Raw genomic sequence first — 19,962 nt, forward strand, 5'->3', positions numbered from 1 at the left:
ACTGCATCTAAACCAACAACATGCCTGTTAGATCCTGTATCCTTTTAAATATTATTAACTCGTCGTTGTCTTTAGGCCACGTCCCAAAACCATTCAAGCTGGGAGTTATTAAGCCTCTTATTAAGAAACCACAACTAGATCCTAGTGAACTGGCAAATTACAGACCCATCTCAAATCTTCTGTTTATGTCTAAAATTTTAGAAAAAGTTGTGTCTGCTCAATAGTACTCCTTACTGCAAAAAATTGATCTACAGTGGGTACGGAAAGTATTCAGACCCCTTAAATTTTTCACGATGCAACAAGTTTTTCACATCTGGATTTGGGGATCCTCTGCCATTCCTCCTTGCAGATCCTCTCCAGTTCTGTCAGGTTGGATGGTAAACGTTGGTGGACAGCCATTTTTAGGTCTCTCCAGAGATGCTCAATTGGGTTTAAGTCAGGGCTCTGGCTGGGCCATTCAAGAACAGTCACAGAGTTGTTGTGAAGCCACTCCTTCGTTATTTTAGCTGTGTGCTTAGGGTCATTGTCTTGTTGGAAGGTAAACCTTCGGTCCAGTCTGAGGTCCTGAGCACTCTGGAGAAGGTTTTCGTCCAGGATGTCCCTGTACTTGGCCGCATTTATCTTTCCCTCGATTGCAACCAGTCGTCCTGTCCCTGCAGCTGAAAAACACCCCCCCAGCATGATGCTGCCACCACCATGCTTCACTGTTGGGACTGTATTGGACAGGTGATGAGCAGTGCCTGGTTTTCTTCACACATACCGCTTAGAATTAAGGCCAAAAAGTTCTCATCAGACCAGATAATCTTATTTCTCACCATCTTGGAGTCCTTCAGGTGTTTTTTCATGTGTCTTGCACTGAGGAGAGGCTTCCGTCGGGCCACTCTGCCATAAAGCCCCGACTGGTGGAGGGCTGCAGTGATGGTTGACTTTCTACAACTTTCTCCCATCTCCCGACTGCATCTCTGGAGCTCAGCCACAGTGATCTTTGGGTTCTTCTTTACCTCTCTCACCAAGGCTCTTCTCCCCTGATAGCTCAGTTTGGCCGGACGGCCGGCTCTAGGAAGGGTTCTGGTCGTCCCAAATGTCTTCCATTTAAGGATTATGGAGGCCACTGTGCTCTTAGGAACCTTAAGTGCAGCAGAAATTTTTTTGTAACCTTGGCGAGATCTGTGCCTTGCCACAATTCTGTCTCTGAGCTCTTCAGGCAGTTCCTTTTGACCTCATGATTCTCATTTGCTCTGACATGCTGTAAGGTCTTATATAGACAGGTGTGTGGCTTTGCTAATCAAGTCCAATCAGTATAATCACACACAGCTGGACTCAAATGAAGGTGTGGAACCATCTCAAGGATGATCAGAAGCAATGGACAGCACCTGAGTTAAATATATGAGTGTCACAGCAAAGGGTCTGAATACTTAGGACCATGTGATATTTCAGTTTTTCTTTTTTAATAAATCTGCAAAAATGTCAACAATTCTGTGTTTTTCTGTCAATATGGGGTGCTGTGTGTACATTAATGTGGGGAAAAAATTAACTTGAATGATTTTAGCAAATGGCTGCAATATAACAAAGAGTGAAAAATTTAAGGGGGTCTGAATACTTTCCGTACCCACTGTATATATGTATATATATATATGTACTGACCTGTTTTTTATTTATTCATCAAAAATAAGACCAATTCCACGAAATTCCGCGTTATACAGTAAATTGCGTTTTTATACTGGATTCCGCAATTCCGTCCATGTTTTCTGCATCGCGGAAATCATAGGGCCCTACTAATGTAGCAAACGAATATGATGAGCTCATTGTGAGAGTAAAAGACGAGGTCATTGTTGTTTATTTACTTAGCATTGAGTCTCTCCAACTAGGTGACAACGTAGTGTTAAATCACCATTCAACAGACTCAAGCCACCACCGCACTGCCGTCTATTGGACTGCAAAAAGATACTAACTTTTCAATCTGCTACGTTACTGACTGTACTAACGAACTATGCTGACACCGTGTCTGTGCCGCAACAGGATGCGACAAAGCGACCGTTGAAAATCATTTGAACTTTGTGTCGGCATGTAAAAAAAAATTTCATATCTGCAGCATTATTCGCAGATTCAGATATATCGGCGACAGGCTCATATCAGCCGATAACATCGGCTAAACGATATATCGGTCGGGCTCTAGTTAGTTCACCCCAAAATGTAAATTATGTCATTAATTACTCACTCTCATGTCGTTCAAAACCCGTAAGACCTCTGTTAATTTTCAGAACACAAATTAAGATATTTTTGATGGAATCTGAGAGCTCTCAGTCCCTGCATAGACAGCAACGCAACTGTAATGTTCCCAGACAGAAACGTAGCAAGGACAACTTCAATTTTGTGAAGTTACGAGAATACTTTTTGTGTGCAAAGAAAACAAAAATGACGACTTTATTCAACAATTCTTCTCCCCCGAGTTACTGTCTTCTGCCATTTTGGAGAGTATCACAACGCATACGCACGCTTTACCCTAAGTGTAAATAACGATGATTACGCCAATTACATTTATGCGCGTGCTTTCCCCTCTAACGTAAACAATGCCGATTACGTTCTCGGGTACTCTCCAAAATGGCTGAAGACTTAACTCAGGGGAGAAGAATTGTTAAATAAATTGTTATTTTTGTTTTCTTTGTACACAAAAAGTATTCTCGTAGCTTCACAAAATTGAAGTTGAGCCACTGATGTCACATGGACTGTTTTACAGATGTCCTTACTACGTTTCTGGACCTGAGAACATTACAGTTGCGTTGCTGTCTATGGAGGGTCAGAGAGCTCTCAGATTCCATCAAAAATATCTTAATTTGTGTTCCGAAGATGAACGGAGGTCTTATGGGTTTTGAACGACATGAGGGTGAGTAATTAATGACAGAATTTTCATTTTGGGGTGAACTAACCCTTTAACGCTGAGGGCTGTTGGCGTTACACTTAAACATTTTCACAGTTTGTTAGACTGAGTACATTGTGGCAATTTCCTGTCAGATGAAAAGCGGCAGAAGGAAGACCCTGATCAAGAAGGATCATCTAATGAGCGCAGCATTGATGAATGGCTCTCCAGAAGAGAGAAGAAACTGGCTGCTTTGACATCAGGAAGGTACTTAATGCAGGATACTGCACAGAGTGATGATTTGAAAAGGCTGGAATGTTTCTAATAAGTGTTTCATTTACTAAGATGGGTTTAGTTACTTATTATTTTGACTTTGATGTTGACAAATGATCACTTTTCTTACTCGCATGGAACTCACAATTCACATTCTACCATGAATGTTTGTGCTTATGTTACCCATAGTTTGGGGTTTAGTATTATTCCAATTGCTGATACACTTTTTTTTTTGTCTAAAACACACAAATTTATGTTATGATTGAATATGTTGCTTGACTTAATGGATGAAGAATTCCAGCTGCTATGGTGCAAGTGTGTTTCAGAGAATTCAAAATGCATGAAAAATCTTGTTTTAGAGGTCACCCTGACACACATTAAAATGAGATGCCTGCCGCCTACAGCTGTGTCATTTGCATAATTACCCGCATATAGGTTCCAGTGGTAAAGAAAACACACATATGCTCTTGAGCTCAGCAGTGACCTGTTACTCCTTTTATTTTCAGAGTTTTAAAGATTGAAGAGGAAGAATGTGCTGAAAACATTGAGATACCTCCGTATTTGCTGTCTATTCCAGATCTTCCTCCATCTCTTCATCCCCCACCAACTGGTGGTTGGAGAGTGACACTACACAATGAATGGGGTTGAAATGTCATTTATAAAAGTCCTTTTTTATTATTTCTTTTTTTAAAGACCATGCTGCTAACTATAATCATTGCTAAGCCTTTTTATGCAAATCTTTAAAGGAATATTTCACACAAAAATAAAAGAATTGCTGAACATTTACTCACCCTCAGGCTGTCCAAGATGTAGATAATTTGTTCCTTGTAATGTAATTTCTCCAAATCTATTCCATCACTTGCTCAGCACTAGATCCTCTGCAGTGAATAAGTGTGATCCATTGGTGAGCAAGTAATGCAAAATTTCTCCAAATCTGACCAGATGAAGAAACAAACTCCTCTACACCTTGAATGACTTGAGGGTGAATACATTTTCAGATAATTTTCCTTTTTGGATGAAACTATTTCTTAAAGGGAGAACAATATGCACTTTTGTATCAAATTGTAAAGCAATACAAGTTGAGGTGCATTGTGAAAAAATGCAATGAACTTGTATGGCTTGAACAGAAATCATGTTTTGCATGAATAAACAAGTTTACTTTGTGGACAGTTCATAGGAATGTTTTGAATAAATCCATAATGTGGAGTTGTAATTTATCTGTCCGGAAAAGAACACTGTGTTATTTTTCCTTAAAAGGTAGGCGTTAACCTAATTGATTGTTTTTATTTGGTGTCTTATCAAGAAGATGACAGTATTCCCAAGCTGAACATTGGAGAGACTATGGAGAGAGTTATTGTTTTTGTCTGCCTTCTGTGTCAGTGTTTTAGATTGAAATTCAGATGAGTGTTTTCCATTTATTCCTGATTGCTTGTTGCAGGAAGGTTTTGTTCTGTTAGCTAGCATGGCCTTAGTGAATTTCTCTTGTCTGCACTGATGCATGTTACGCTTGACTGGGATGCATTACATTTACTGACCTGGTGATGAAAGTTCTTATTGGCTATGCGTTAGAGAAAGATTTGACTAATTAGTTGTCTAAAAGCCTCTGTGTCACTGCTAGATACTTTTTCCTGATCTAGTTGAGTTTAGTAGCTTAATACCAGCATCAGTTATCAGGTATACACAGCTCAAGGAATAATTAAAAACAAAAATTGTTAGAAGACCCATTCCACCAAAGCATTTATTTTATATGCATACTTGTGTGGAAATATGACCAAATAAATTCAGCCAAACCAGCATCCTTATTTGAAGTGCTGCTTACTGTAGTAATGTAAAAAACAAACAAAATTACAAGGAGAAAGACCAAAGAAGAAGCACCACTGTTTTAATTCATTTGTTCACATGGTACAATTAATTGTAACATCAGCACATGTTGGCACGTCATAGATTCAGGGTTGTTTTCTAGGGCTACATTGATGCAATATAAAGTTACATACATCAGTTGGATATATTACTGTTACATCACTACATTAATATAATTAAGTGAACTAATTTGTAACTGCCAACGTGTATCGGCCATTATGTAGTTGAATGTAATAGATGTAATTTAAGTAAATGTTCTGTAATATTTCCATGTGGAATAAGATGAATTTATATAAAGAAATATTGGAAAAATACAAAAATAAAACTATTTTTCATATAATTTTACCCATTTATTACTCTGTCTGAAAAAACATATTGCCATGCTAAATAATAATACCCCTATTAGTGTGTAAAAACAATTTGCACAGCAGATCACATGCTTGAGCTTTGGAAATTTAAAGTATGATATGTTGCTGATGTCCTGAAATCAGTATATCTCAATTTGTATAGATATAGATATATAAATCGTAACTTTAATTCACAGTAAATTGTCATCAAATAAGCATATATTGCATATTTTAACAACAGAGGCTGACCTTGACATTACACAATACAACATGTCAGAATATTACAAATACATGCAACTGCAAAGAAACAGGTTTTCATCATGTCAGCATTTACCTTCATGATCAGAAGTCAGAATGTTGGGTTTTGCGGACTACAAATAACAGAAATACCTTCTGTGATGTATAAAATATTAATAATACTATGAAAAAAAGTATTGTTGTAAATTGATATGTTTCACTCTACAGCCTCATAAAACCAATGCAACACTTTCATTACAGTCATATGCAGTTGCAGATCCATTTAAATACTTAGTCATAACAGACTTAACGTACATTATTGTTTTTCCAAATTAAGTCTGAGAAATGTTAATGAACAACTTATTTGTATCAGTTAAGTGTCATCTGTGATATAGCACAAACACATGTGAATTAAATACTGGGAAAGTGCACAAAAATATTGACTTTGGACTTCAAACCTAAGACACAGAACAACAACATCCAATTAACTGTTCAGGCACTGAGATTACCGACAAATGCATAAATTACAGATAGATGCTGGATGCATAAATTTATTTCAGAGTATGCAAAAATATTGCTTGTTACCATTAGCTCGTCACAAACTTGTTAACTTCAAAATAATACTTTTGAATAACATGCACTAGTTCATTCCCTTTGAGTCATGCTATGAATACATAAACGTGAAGCAACTGTATGTAATTTTGTGTATTTTTGCAACTTTGGAGCAGTTAAGTGAGTGGAATTCACTTTCCTAATTACACTGGAAAGCTGTACACATGCATTTGTAAAGCAATCCACCCTTTTCGCAGAAATTTGAACTCGCTCACTCCCAGAACAGACCTTTGAGGGGAGAGTTTAAAAGAAACAGACTATTCGGTCAAATGATTTTGAAACCCATATTTCAAGGTAGAAAAAAAAGACATGCAGTTGCTTTAAAAGCAATGGAAATCTTAAACTTAACCTGTAATTTTCCAGTTGACCAGGATAATGTGGACACAAACTCAGTTAAACGTAAACGATGAGAGAACATTAATGTCATGACTTAAAAATTAGGAATTTACCATTATACAGATCACAATACCCCAGAAGTAAACCTCTTACAATGAAATCCACAAGTTGTTAAAGAAATTAATGATAATATTGATACAGACTGATTATTCACTGATGTTATCAAAATGCTAGGCAACACTTCATGCAAATATGTAATCATATGTATTAACACTCAGAACAATTATATTGCAGGATATCGACAAAAACATTTAGTCTCACGTGGCACAATATACGAATAGCCAGTAATATTCCTCACACAACCAGCAGACAATTTAATAAAAGACCTGACAACAAACAATCCTGAGAGTCAAGACTGGAAGAAATAATGTTTTTAAGTTAACAAAAGACAATTACACAGGTTAGATTCAGTAACACTTTGGATTGTCACCAAATGTATACTCTACTTTCCATCACAGTTTATTACTGGTAAATTTCTAGAACATTCATTTTCTTTTTGAATTGCTCTAAGCCTAACTACTCATGGTGACTTAGACTTGGTGTTGACAAATTTGTTTATTCCCTCTTTTCATTCTGTATCCACGAGTATCCCCAAAGGTCAAACTGGTGATGTTTGAGACCATGTTGGTGAAATAAATCTCGGATCTACTGGATCTAAAACTGTGTAACATACATGACCCAGTCACACAACATTGTTACAAAATGGGGAAATCGTTTTGTCAATGTCATTGTGTCATGTTATATAATGACCCTGACATGATATTGATATAAAGTGGATTACAACTATACAACACAATACATTATAATAGATGTCTACTTTGTAACATAACCCTAAGAAAAACTGTAATATTTTATAGGAGAATGGTCATTAATATAGTATAATGATAAAGACACTTTTAAACTATGTTGTTTTGGGCTAAATTATTCTTTTGTCTGTCTAACAACAGTCTGTCTTTACCTTGAGTTTACAGTAGAACGAAAGTGCAGCCTTTGGTGTTTCTGTAAAACAGTGATCATTAGAAACTAGTAAAATTAGTGGATTTTTTTGCATTTTTATCTTGTTTCCTTTTGTCAGTCATTCATTGTCTTGGAAACAGAACTGTTTATTTCATTCCTCTTCGAAGCATCTGATTGGCTGCGATGAGCATGACGCTGATGATGAATGCAATGGCGAAGGCACAAATCAAGCTCTTGCGCACACAGGTGTGCTTGACTTGTTGCATGGGACTTGCTTTGTGGACAAATTGAAGAAAATGCAAGAGAAAGGTTATTGTAGATACTGCATTTTTCAAATAGACATATATTTATACAACATCAGTTCTCAAATCTGATTGGTCAGGTAGCATTGAAAGAGTCCAACAACTCTAGTAATTTTCACTGTTTGTATTACTTCATTTGTCTGTATTTATGAGTTTCAGTCTGTTTTTTAATAGCGGAGACTATTCAGTGACTCTTTCTGCAGGTTACATAGTTTCACCAGTAGGTGGCGACAAGTGAGTGTCCTTATGAGTGAGTCATTGAATCACTCATTCAACCGATTTGCACAAAAGCACCGATTCAATCAGTAATGAAACGAACACCTGTCTTATAAGTGAGTCATTGAATCATTCATTCAATCCATTCGTTCTAAAACTTTGATTCATTCAGGAACAAAACAAGCGACTTTATGGGTGAGAATTTAAATAATTTACTCAATAATGATTCATTCAAAAACCGCTTATTAAGTTAGAAACCAAACACTACAACTGTGTTTTGCTCAGAGTTGTCGCAGCCCTGTTGTGGAACCATTTGAAAACATTTTATATCATTGGCGTTGCAAAGCAGAACTGCCAATATTGTGTCTAAAATGTAATTTACTCAATATTAACCTTTTGTATAAAAGTAACCACACTCACATTTGTACTGTAATTTTCCAGCTGCTGCAGCTGATAGAACAACAGCACTCGTGCTTGTGTGATATTGCATACTTTTTTTTTCTTTTGGAAAGACAAACATTACATTTCTTAACTTTCTCCTCAAGTGTGTTTTAGTGTTTTTTTGTTTTGTTTTTCTGCTTCAATTCGACACAATATGTGTATAAGCTTCTTACGAAAGGGAATAAAAACTTGCCAGTGGCTGGCATTCAGTAAAAAGATATTTTCTACCAAAGAGTATGAGGTATTCAAGTGCTCATCAGTATTGCAGATACATTCCCCACTGTCCTGCTTCAAACAGATTCATGAGCTCCTTTATTTCCCCAGGACTATCAACAGAATATGTTTCAGCTAAAAATAGACCATTTTCTACACTGCAGCAATGGCCTCTGTGTCTTGGGTTTTTAATGGAGTTGACAGACAATTTTGATTGACACGATAATGCCCAGCCACTTCATAATGAAACTGATGCGTGGGCACACACAGGGAGCGAATATGCTAGAAATAAACAGCTAAGATCAATGTATCATGTTTGTCACAATTTTGTTATCCTTTTTTGCTTTGCTGTTGAGAATTGTTAGTGTATGAAGACTTACTGTCAATATCTACTTGGCACTCAGGGCTGTTTAAGTGACTCTCCTCAGTCATGATGATGTTCTCGATGTCTTTCATAGTCAGATGGTCACAGAAGGTGTCATACAGGAGTCTCTTCAGCTCATCCACAGTCAGCTTTTGCATGTCACACTAATGACACAAGGAGAATGGAGAGTAATATTGACCTTTTCATTAAAGGAACAATGTTCAAAATGCCTAATATCCCTGTAAATGATGATATAACTGCTATAAATGATCAGCGGCTAATGCATAGATGAGTTATACGAAATAGCACATTTAAGAGACTATTGCCTTCTAATGAACTGAAACGGCACTTTCAATATTAATTTTAATTCAATGCTATTACTACCAAAGAAATGTCAGCAAGTTAATTGCAGAGTGGGAATAATGTATGAATAATCTTCTTTTCCACCAGTAATCACAGGGAGTCACAGAACAATGGGACAAAGTAAAGCTGAAGCCAGACAGAACTAATCATTGGGACTATGGGGGGAAATAATTGAGATTATTTCAAAGAAAACCTCCTCACCTTCCAGAATATGGAATCAAACTCGGCTCCATGGAATCTGTCAGGCATACCAGCTGAAGACAGTTTTGGTCCGAGAAGTGCTACGAACTCTTCAAAGTCAACTTGACCGTCACCTGCAAAATAAAAGATACCAAAACACAGGCCAGCTTCACTGTAACCTTTTCTTGTGGGAGATTGTAATCTTACGCTGATCGAGCAGAACAGCCAGACTTTAATCTTCTGAATCGTTATCAGGAACATCAGTCCTTTGTTCAATGATTCACAATAACCATTACAATATTGAATTGTTTTGCTGTTGCAGTTGTTTTATATTGAATTTGCAATTCCACCATACCTCTCTGATAAATGTTCCCATAGCAGGGCTTAGATGCAATCAAAACAAGACAAATTAATAGTGATCTAGAGAATATCACACAATTTAACAACATATGTTATGTGCTAAAATACACAGAGCATGTGTGTCCAGAAATGTGAATGTTTCTGTAGTTTTTGCGAGGGCTGATATACCATCCATGTCCAGTCTCTGAATGATCACCTCCAGCTCCACTTCATTTGGCATGTAACCAAGAGACCGCATGGCCACTCCTAGCTCCTGTTTTGAGATGAATCCGTTCCCATCACGGTCAAACACCTTAAAGGCTTCACGGATCTCTACAGATGGGCCAGATACACTGCCATGTTACAACATACAATGCTGCAAACATTTTTAATGTTAAATATGACAACATTATCTATATCAGTATGCTTGATTGGAAAGTTGGACCACTTTGTGGATAAATAAGTGCCATGATTGATTGCCTTTTAAATATCAGGAGACAATCAAATAAAACATTATTAATAACTGTCATTAAAAGTCATTAATAACTGTCACAAGGAAATGCATTTTCATTCTGAATATATATATATATATTTATTTATTTATATATATATATATAATTGTATGTAATTAATTGTGAAAGTCTGTTAGCTTTAACATATTAGATAATGGGGTACATTTTTATCATTATATGTTTCTGAGCTAACATAGAGTGTCATACAGCCTATGGACGCAATAACCTAATTGTAGCTAACGCATAGACATGAGATTACATATGGTATCTGATTGTTTTATTCTGACATGTCTCTTTTTTAAATATATAAAAAAGAATATGCTCTAAAGAAATTCCCCACATCACTATATAATTAAGAGGTAGGCCTTCATCTCTCAGGAACTGAATGAGTGTCAGCTAGGTCTGTGTATCACATGAATGTACATACATATTGGAAAGATTGTACACAGAAACAGTATGCATAACATCAATCAATAAACAAAATTATGGCATTTAATCTATGTAGTTCCACAAAAAAAATGTTTTTCAAGACTGTTGTATATGGTGCAAGCATCTATTAAAATTATTATCAATTAATGTAATTTGCATGTGTTTTTTAAATGTGTCTTTGATTTGATATTATTTGTAATTTTTGAATGTAATACTAATTTAGATATGAACGCTCGCCTTCACCGTTCTTATTGTAAGCTTGAACTCCATTATAGATTTAATCTGAAGGCGTTTGTTCATACATTCATATCAAAACCAACACATAAAATATTTATTTATTTATTCAAATTATTTGCCGACCATTGTTAATAGTCAGTAGTGTATAGGAAAAAAACAAGCAGTTTCTTCATAGTGGACAGTAGAGGCTGCCGCAGGGCGCTCTCCGTGGTGCTGAAATCTACATTCACAAAGTACTGGCAGCACTATCGCCACTGATAACGTCTCTCTTCAACTCACAATGAAATATCACTTACCCTCCACTTCATCCTCGGGGAGGCTGACGGGAGTCCTGTAGGAGAGGATATCTGGAATTGAGCAAAGTCCCCTGTACATGAACCTGGAAGTCACAGCACGCACTGGCATTTCTGCGAGGGCAAATTAACGCTTGTGACCTGTTCTTCATATAGCACCTGTAGTTCGGCCACGTCAACTTTACTACAGAGCGCTTTCTGGTATCTCAAAACCAATAATCAAAACGTGTGCCTGATTCTTCTCCATCTTGTCTTATTGTGGTCCAGGTGCGATTAGTCACTCTGCACACTCATGCATGGAATGATCATTCATTCGATCGATTGCGGATTGCTTTGCATCAGGTGCAAAAACTATTGCCTTGAAAACTTGAATTCAAACATTCAAGTATTGCCATTCAGACGGAGCTTGTATGGTACAGGCACGCGTATATTGCTGGAAATGTCCCCGTGTTCTGTACATCTTCAACTGGGTTTGAAGGATAAACGTAGAGCATCCCAACGCCTGTTCAAAAACAACGTGCCGCCAGCTCTCCTTGAGATTACGGTGGTTCCATTATCTTATATTCACCGGGTACAAATGTGCACGATGCGCACAAAAACCTTCGTTCGAGTGCAAAAAATCCCGAATTGTGTCACATTATACTAATGCGCATTACCTCCTGGGCATCACCGCCTCCCTCACGCGCTTGATGCAATCCTACAGGTAGTCGAACGGTCTCGAGTTGTACAAATTAGAATATGTTGAAGCATTCCACTCACCAAGATTTCTAACATTTACTTTTTTTTTTTGTCCATTAAGGTACATCGGAGAAAATGTGGCATGCTCATAAGTAAATGACAAAGCACACGAGAAACATAGGTCCTCCGTTACAGAACGACAAACAACGTGTTCATTTACTAGAAATGGCTGCTGGTAATTGATTTGCGCAAACTCGAGATGCTAAACAGAAATCCAAGAAACCAGTGCTCCGCTGCTTCCTCTGTGAGGTCTGATCCACGAATGCGCGAGCGCCTGATGCGTGTCCCTTCAGCCAAAGTCACTCGCCTACACTGTCTGCGCGCGCTCAAACGCGCATAACATACCAAAGGCCGCTTTTAATCAAACTCTTTCAGTTTTTCCTAAAGTCATTATCTTTAATTTTGTTGTTTGTCGGTAACTCAATGAGTGTGACCTGAGATGAATAGGTAAGCTCAGATCAGTGTATGTTTAGGATTTCTATATCTCTATGGATGCGCATGGGGCCTTATCGTTTAATCGTTTAAATCCTTTTTTCCTATATTTTACAATGTTACGTGTGCAAGTTGTAATTTATTTGAAGAACATCATTAAATATTAGGTATACTGTAAAAACCTTCCTGTATTAAACTATAAAACGGTTCTAATAACTTTCTGTCTCAGTTGCGTGTTTGAAACGCCTACGAATTTTCAAACGCGATAGGTAAAATGTGTATATGTCCGTTTTGGCTTTCCGTGGTCCAGCTCACGCTGCATACAGGTGAGTGTTTAAGTTTTGTTTATAAGTTATGAGGCTGTTGAAGTGGATGCCTCTGAGGAAAAAATTCTCTGGATTTGTCAGTGCTTTGGCTTTGTTTTCAGAGTTATAGCTCTCTTATTCGGTAGTTATTGCATCTAGATGAACCAAAGTTAACAAAGTTTCCAAAGTTACTTTCGGTGTCGTCTTCAATAAATGAAATTGGCTTTCACTCTGGGGCAGAATAAAGCACTAGAAGTTATAAAAAATAGGTCAAATGTGGCTTGCAAAACGATGCTTGATTTATAAAGCAGAACTGCAGCTCTGAATGATTTCAATTGAGGTAAAATTAACAGGCGTGCTGTGCTTCTTCCCTTTTAACTGCACAAGAAGGTCAGATATTTTTAAAAGATATGTGTTTGTGTATATTTATGTATTATCAACCCAACCTTTAAACTAAGAGAAATGCGGCACAAGTCATCTTTCCTTGAATATGTTGTTTTGCATGTACTGAAGGCTTGCAGCAGCTCATTAGTCAGAATGTTCAGAATGTGCCGCCCTGTCTAAGCTTTCAGCTTGTGCTGTTGGACTGTTTGACAGCTTGTCTCAGAACTGATCTCTCTCTGCTGCACCTGGCTCTTTCCCCATGTCTCTCAAGTCAAATGTCTGTCTGACAACTGCCATTAGGAAATCTGGAAGCAGTTAGCATGCGTTTGAATATGGTGAAGTTTTTCTTCACTGCTCTAACTTAGAAACTTGCCATTTAGCTGTCACTTTTTAATCCAAGTTGATTTATACACACTAATTCCAGATCAATGTCTTATAACGACCTGAGGTTACGTGCCTTGGTCAAGGGCACAGTAACAGTGGGATTACTGATTTTAAGATGGTTTCTGTAGTGGTCGAAAATCTAAAACTTTGAAAAAACAAAGTGTTCTAAGTTTCATGAGCTGAGAGCTCTTATATTCCTCTTCACGCCTAGTAGAGTTGCATGTATTGATTTTGTTTAATTGCAAGTGACGTGGTTTGCGTTTTAATTCACCGCCTCTTTGAAATCTCTTAAGCTCTTTCACCCTATAGTCTTCAGTCCTCTCAGAACTGTCTGATAATGGTGGCAAACTGGATCAAGCGAAAGGCAGAATATCATGACTGGAATGGAAGAGACTGTTCTGATGCTCTGTACTCTGTCACAGTTACTTCTGATTGTACTAAAATGATGTAGCGAAACATTAGCTCATGTCTTTTTCTGATAGATTGGCACTTGTTACAAAAAAAAAACATCATTGATTATACAAAGCAGTACCATATTTCACAGCATGAAAAATGTAATCTGTTAAACTAACAGAGCAGAGAGAGATACTTCAAAACCTCATAAATGCAACCTGTATTGCATTGTAACCATTTACTGTCCCAAACGCTTTTGGGAATATTGATTGTGTCTGTAATTGCATAGAGAGGCATTTACACGGATGACTGTTCATTGGTGCCTTTTCTTTTTTTAATAGATATCCACATGTGTTCAGAATATAATCAGTTTATCAAGAGAGAAAACAGTTTAGGGTCTACTGAGCAGAGGGTGTCTATAAGATATGGTAAAACTGGACTAATTGGCACATGTATGGTACTACATGTGATGTATATTTTTATTATAAAGCAGAACTGCAGCTCTGAATGATTTCAATTGAGGTAAAATTAACAGGCGTGCTGTGCTTCTTCCCTTTTAACTGCACAAGAAGGTCAGATATTTTTAAAAGATATGTGTTTGTGTATATTTATGTATTATCAACCCAACCTTTAAACTAAGAGAAATGCGGCACAAGTCATCTTTCCTTGAATATGTTGTTTTGCATGTACTGAAGGCTTGCAGCAGCTCATTAGTCAGAATGTTCAGAATGTGCCGCCCTGTCTAAGCTTTCAGCTTGTGCTGTTGGACTGTTTGACAGCTTGTCTCAGAACTGATCTCTCTCTGCTGCACCTGGCTCTTTCCCCATGTCTCTCAAGTCAAATGTCTGTCTGACAACTGCCATTAGGAAATCTGGAAGCAGTTAGCATGCGTTTGAATATGGTGAAGTTTTTCTTCACTGCTCTAACTTAGAAACTTGCCATTTAGCTGTCACTTTTTAATCCAAGTTGATTTATACACACTAATTCCAGATCAATGTCTTATAACGACCTGAGGTTACGTGCCTTGGTCAAGGGCACAGTAACAGTGGGATTACTGATTTTAAGATGGTTTCTGTAGTGGTCGAAAATCTAAAACTTTGAAAAAACAAAGTGTTCTAAGTTTCATGAGCTGAGAGCTCTTATATTCCTCTTCACGCCTAGTAGAGTTGCATGTATTGATTTTGTTTAATTGCAAGTGACGTGGTTTGCGTTTTAATTCACCGCCTCTTTGAAATCTCTTAAGCTCTTTCACCCTATAGTCTTCAGTCCTCTCAGAACTGTCTGATAATGGTGGCAAACTGGATCAAGCGAAAGGCAGAATATCATGACTGGAATGGAAGAGACTGTTCTGATGCTCTGTACTCTGTCACAGTTACTTCTGATTGTACTAAAATGATGTAGCGAAACATTAGCTCATGTCTTTTTCTGATAGATTGGCACTTGTTACAAAAAAAAAAACATCATTGATTATACAAAGCAGTACCATATTTCACAGCATGAAAAATGTAATCTGTTAAACTAACAGAGCAGAGAGAGATACTTCAAAACCTCATAAATGCAACCTGTATTGCATTGTAACCGTTTACTGTCCCAAACGCTTTTGGGAATATTGATTGTGTCTGTAATTGCATAGAGAGGCATTTACACGGATGACTGTTCATTGGTGCCTTTTCTTTTTTTAATAGATATCCACATGTGTTCAGAATATAATCAGTTTATCAAGAGAGAAAACAGTTTAGGGTCTACTGAGCAGAGGGTGTCTATAAGATATGGTAAAACTGGACTAATTGGCACATGTATGGTACTACATGTGATGTATATTTTTATATAAACTTAATTTTTACATTTTAATCAAATGCATTTTATATTGGTCACCTTGGAATTTTCATGCAGAGCAAAATGAAATTTAAGCATTGCTGTATGTCATGAACTGACCCTAGAGTATAAAAATAATTTGTATCTCTCCTTGTACCTCCTATTCTGGTCTAATGTCTTTTGTCAACAAAATGTGAATGTATTTCTCTAAATTAAATTTCCTACTACAAACGGCATATTTGCTTGAGATTTATGACTTGGATAGTGAGGGCAATGATTCATTTCAACCCAGTAATGATTTGGGTTATATCAAACAAAGGCTAGATAAATTAACCCATTAAAGAGGCTCAGCGAGTCTTGATAATGTGAAATATGCGCTTATAATTTAAGCTCCATGATAGTTTGACCTGATTCTTCTGGATTATTCAGGTTGAGTTGGGTCTCTAAATAATTATCATGTTAAATTTGTTTTCTCAATTGATCACAGCTAAAATAAACTAACAAATCTATACACATTTTTTCAACCTGTTTTATGGACACTTTAACTGTTCACAATTCATCAGCCCACCTCAGTATAATAAGGTCATTTAAATGATTCCTAAATATGCAGAAATCACTCAGGAAGCAAGGTGTTTTATTTAGAAATGTATTTTGCATGTGATTTCTGATGAATGAATCAAGTTTCCAACTAATATGCTCAGCTAAAGATATTTATGCCTCCCAGGTGAGCAGAACTATGGCATAATGCAAATAAGTCTCCAATCAGTCATAGCATGAAATCAGTCTGACATATTAAAATAAGAAATGTTCGTCATGTCTCTGAACGCTTATATCTTCAGGATATTGTGAATATTTTATTAAAGGTCAATCAGGTCATACATTCCTATTACATCATTCCTAAACAATAGTAACTTTCTTTGTATTACACTTAAACGTACAGGAAAAACACACCTGATTTGAACTTGAATTTAGCTGACGATCACTCTAAATAGTTTTTTTAGTAAATAGTCAACTTTTATGTTTCATTTGTTTTTGAACAACTAAAATATGTCATGGCTGTATATGAAAATGCAGAAAAACACTTTGAAATAATTTCCGCCCCCAGTCTCTCCATTCTAAGTGCTCAACAATGACTGTTGACTGGACTAATCTGAAACTAAGGAGACATTTCTCTATAAGATTTTCACTATTTAACTGCCCTAGCCTTTATTGGAGACAACATCAAGTAAACCATAAGAAGATTGTGTTGGCGGGTGAAATTGTTTCTGTCATCATTATAAGCACTCCTGCCTCATTGCAGATATTACAGCTTGGATGTCGTCCTTGAATGCCCTTGTTTACTGTGGGCTCTGTGTTTTGCTCACATGAGTTCTGAGGTCCTACAGGACCCCCACAGTCTCTAAATGTCCTCATGATGCAATTAGAACTCTTCAACTGTTACAATCATTTATTTAGAGTTGGTGGAGCTGGTGTACAGTTCTCATCAAGCTGATCATCTAAGATTGGCCTTGACTTTGATTCAGCCTCATCTAATCTCTCTACACATCTGGTGTAACCACTCACTGCTGGCATCGTTATTTGACTTCATTAGTGCCCTCTCATTTACACGTGGAAGGGGACAACTAACCTTTACAACTGAGTAAATAAATTATTTAGCTTGATTGAAAACAAGCACCTCAGATATGCTTTATATTTCTGACTATTTTTTAAATAGACCCTTTTCACATTTCCAGGGTTCTAAGAAGCGGAAGGTGAACGGAAACTTCAACGACTATATATTTTTTGCTCATTTGCCCCAATAGCAAAACAAAAAAACTTTTCTATGACGTTTCAAAAAGAGAAAAAAATCAAGAGATTAATTATGTTGGTCAAAAGAGGGGAAAGATTTGCTAATAAGAATAGAATAAATATAAAAAACTTCATCACAGTCTGTGTAAAGGGCCCATAGCTATATTAAATGAGTCAGAACAGCCTGTAATATAAAGTGCAGTCAATGATCTGTAAATTTGTAGTTCATTGTTAAGTGTATTTGTTGTGGTATTCTGATTAGAATATTAAACTTGTGGCATATTATAAATACTGTAGATGCAATGATTTAAATAGCAAATTTAAGATGTTTTTCAAAATGTGGCATTGATTTTAGCATATAAAACAAGTCAAGCATTTATGTGAAAGATAAACAAAGGCACAAAAGATTAGCAATGCCTAAAGCTGCCACCGTGAAAGCAATCCATTATTTATAGAGTGAAAACTCATATAATCAGTGTGGCATTGGTGATGTATGGCAGAGTGTCCTCCACAAATGAATCACTTCAAAGCAATTCTCTCCTCCTGCTCTCCTGGTGTCTTATCAGGACAGCGTGAAATACCATGCCCTAAAAGTCCTCAGTGTCCCTCAGTTCAATTAATGTTGGATGATCGCTGTACCAGCCGGGGCACAATATGCACCACCCTAGAGAGTACTGGACATATTGACTGTTGTGTGTGTGCCTAAATAATATGAAAAACCAGAAAACCTCAAACCATTCGTTGTGTGTATATGTGTGTGTGTGTGTGTATGTGTGTGTGTGTGTGTGTGCGCGCATCAGAATTTGACCTGTAAACATTCAAGGTCGAAAGACTGTGGATAGTCTGAATCACACAATAATTGTATCAGCCTTCCTCCATTCTGTCGTATCTGTCTGCTAATAGCATCTAAGGGAAGTGGCGCCATTCCTAGAGTCTGAGGAGAGAGGGCTGCTGATCCGGCTCTCATGGAGAGATATCACATGAAAAGGACAACTGCAGTTTGACCCCATTACTCACATCTCTCTGAAATGGCAAATGATAATTTCAAAGACAATATGAGCAAAATGTAAAACAGTTTCATTACCTGTAGGATTTATATGGATCCTAAAAGTAATATATTAATATTCAATTTCATATGTTATTATTAATTGTAGCGTTTTTACAAAAAAACTTTAGATACATTTTAAGCATAGCAGAAATGTCAGTTATAAATATTTATAGGGACTGAATGGAACAAAGAAGAACAAAGAAGGAAAGAGCAATATAGTCTCATAACTGCTACCTACTACAAAAGGTTAAGAGTATTCTCTGCGGTGACATTAAGCTCAAAGGCCATAACAGATACAAGTTCATAACAGACATCTCAGAAGACCTGCAGCAGGAGCTTGTGTTCTTAGTGATCAAATCTGTAGTTTGTTATTTCTAAAATAACATGTCAAGTAAATAAAATTAAAACATGTCCAATAAACCTTTCGTTTGGTTTTCAAATAAAATTCCACAATGACTCACATTTTGTGATTGTACTATATGAGAGAATACCACACCATATGAGATTTTAGCAAGGTTCCAGAAGGGAGTTTTCAGAGAAGAACCATTTCTGGTGCTCCTTTCAGTGGTCAGTCCTTAACCCCTTAACTGTCACCGTCACACCTGTGTATGTGTATGTTGTATATCATTTGAAAGCTTAGAAGCCCAAGGTTCATCCTGTGAAAACCATTTTGAAATCGGACATTGCATTACCATGGAAATGGTACTTTAAAATCTTTTGGCGGTCTCCTCCCCCTTGGGCAGTGTCAAGTGTCATATTACAAAATGCATTATGGTCTTTTAGAATCAAACCTTTTTATAATCTTGACAAAAAACATATAATTGGAAAGGTCTGAGTCTCAGGATTCCATATTTTGTTGATAGAAGTAATATTGACAGAGAAATCTAGACATTTGTGACAGAAAAATGCATTAAAAAATTTAATGGAGTTTGGATGGCACCCGGTGGCGGTTTGTGGTATAACGCCCTAATAAAATCTCACAGGAACCTCAATTTTTTTCATATCAACTTCAAATTTGGAACATAACTTATTTAGACATAAGGCTTTAATTTTATACCAAATTTAAAGTACACCTGTTATGTAAAATATTTATTATATATAAAATATAATAAAATTTATATGCATTTTCTTTACAGTAAATTTAAACTACTATAACATTTTGATACTTAAATTACTTAATATACTTAAATTGATACAAAAAATTCCACTTTTGCGATAATCTGCTGATTTTCTTCTTTAAAAAGAGA

The 19,962-nt window shown here is 36.6% G+C and overlaps 1 protein-coding gene across 1 annotated transcript; it reads right to left on the bottom strand.

Moving 5' to 3' along the window:
- Nucleotides 1–7,503: 7,503 nt before the first annotated feature.
- cabp7b (calcium binding protein 7b) lies at nucleotides 7,504–12,155 on the bottom strand. Its single transcript, XM_016275170.1, has 5 exons — nucleotides 11,432–12,155; nucleotides 10,147–10,290; nucleotides 9,640–9,752; nucleotides 9,092–9,239; nucleotides 7,504–7,813 (listed from the first exon to the last, which is right to left on the bottom strand). Exons 1-5 carry the CDS (start codon nucleotides 11,538–11,540, stop codon nucleotides 7,686–7,688), a joined length of 642 nt encoding a protein of 213 aa, XP_016130656.1. The 5' UTR covers nucleotides 11,541–12,155; the 3' UTR covers nucleotides 7,504–7,685.
- Between the last annotated feature and the right edge of the window lie 7,807 nt (nucleotides 12,156–19,962).

This window comes from Sinocyclocheilus grahami, unplaced genomic scaffold (assembly GCF_001515645.1).
Source record: "Sinocyclocheilus grahami isolate Dianchi unplaced genomic scaffold, SAMN03320097.WGS_v1.1 scaffold92.1, whole genome shotgun sequence".
NCBI lineage: Eukaryota > Metazoa > Chordata > Actinopteri > Cypriniformes > Cyprinidae > Sinocyclocheilus > Sinocyclocheilus grahami.

Excerpts from the sequence above, each read along its gene's own strand:
- cabp7b (XM_016275170.1), bottom strand. The coding sequence starts at position 11,540 with ATGCCAGTGCGTGCTGTGACTTCCAGGTTCATGTACAGGGGACTTTGC. Across the intron at positions 10,291-11,431 it reads CCCCGAGGATGAAGTGGAGG|AGATCCGTGAAGCCTTTAAG; the intron begins GTAAGTGATATT and ends GCCCATCTGTAG. Across the intron at positions 9,240-9,639 it reads TTGATTCCATATTCTGGAAG|TGTGACATGCAAAAGCTGAC; the intron begins GTGAGGAGGTTT and ends TTGTGTCATTAG.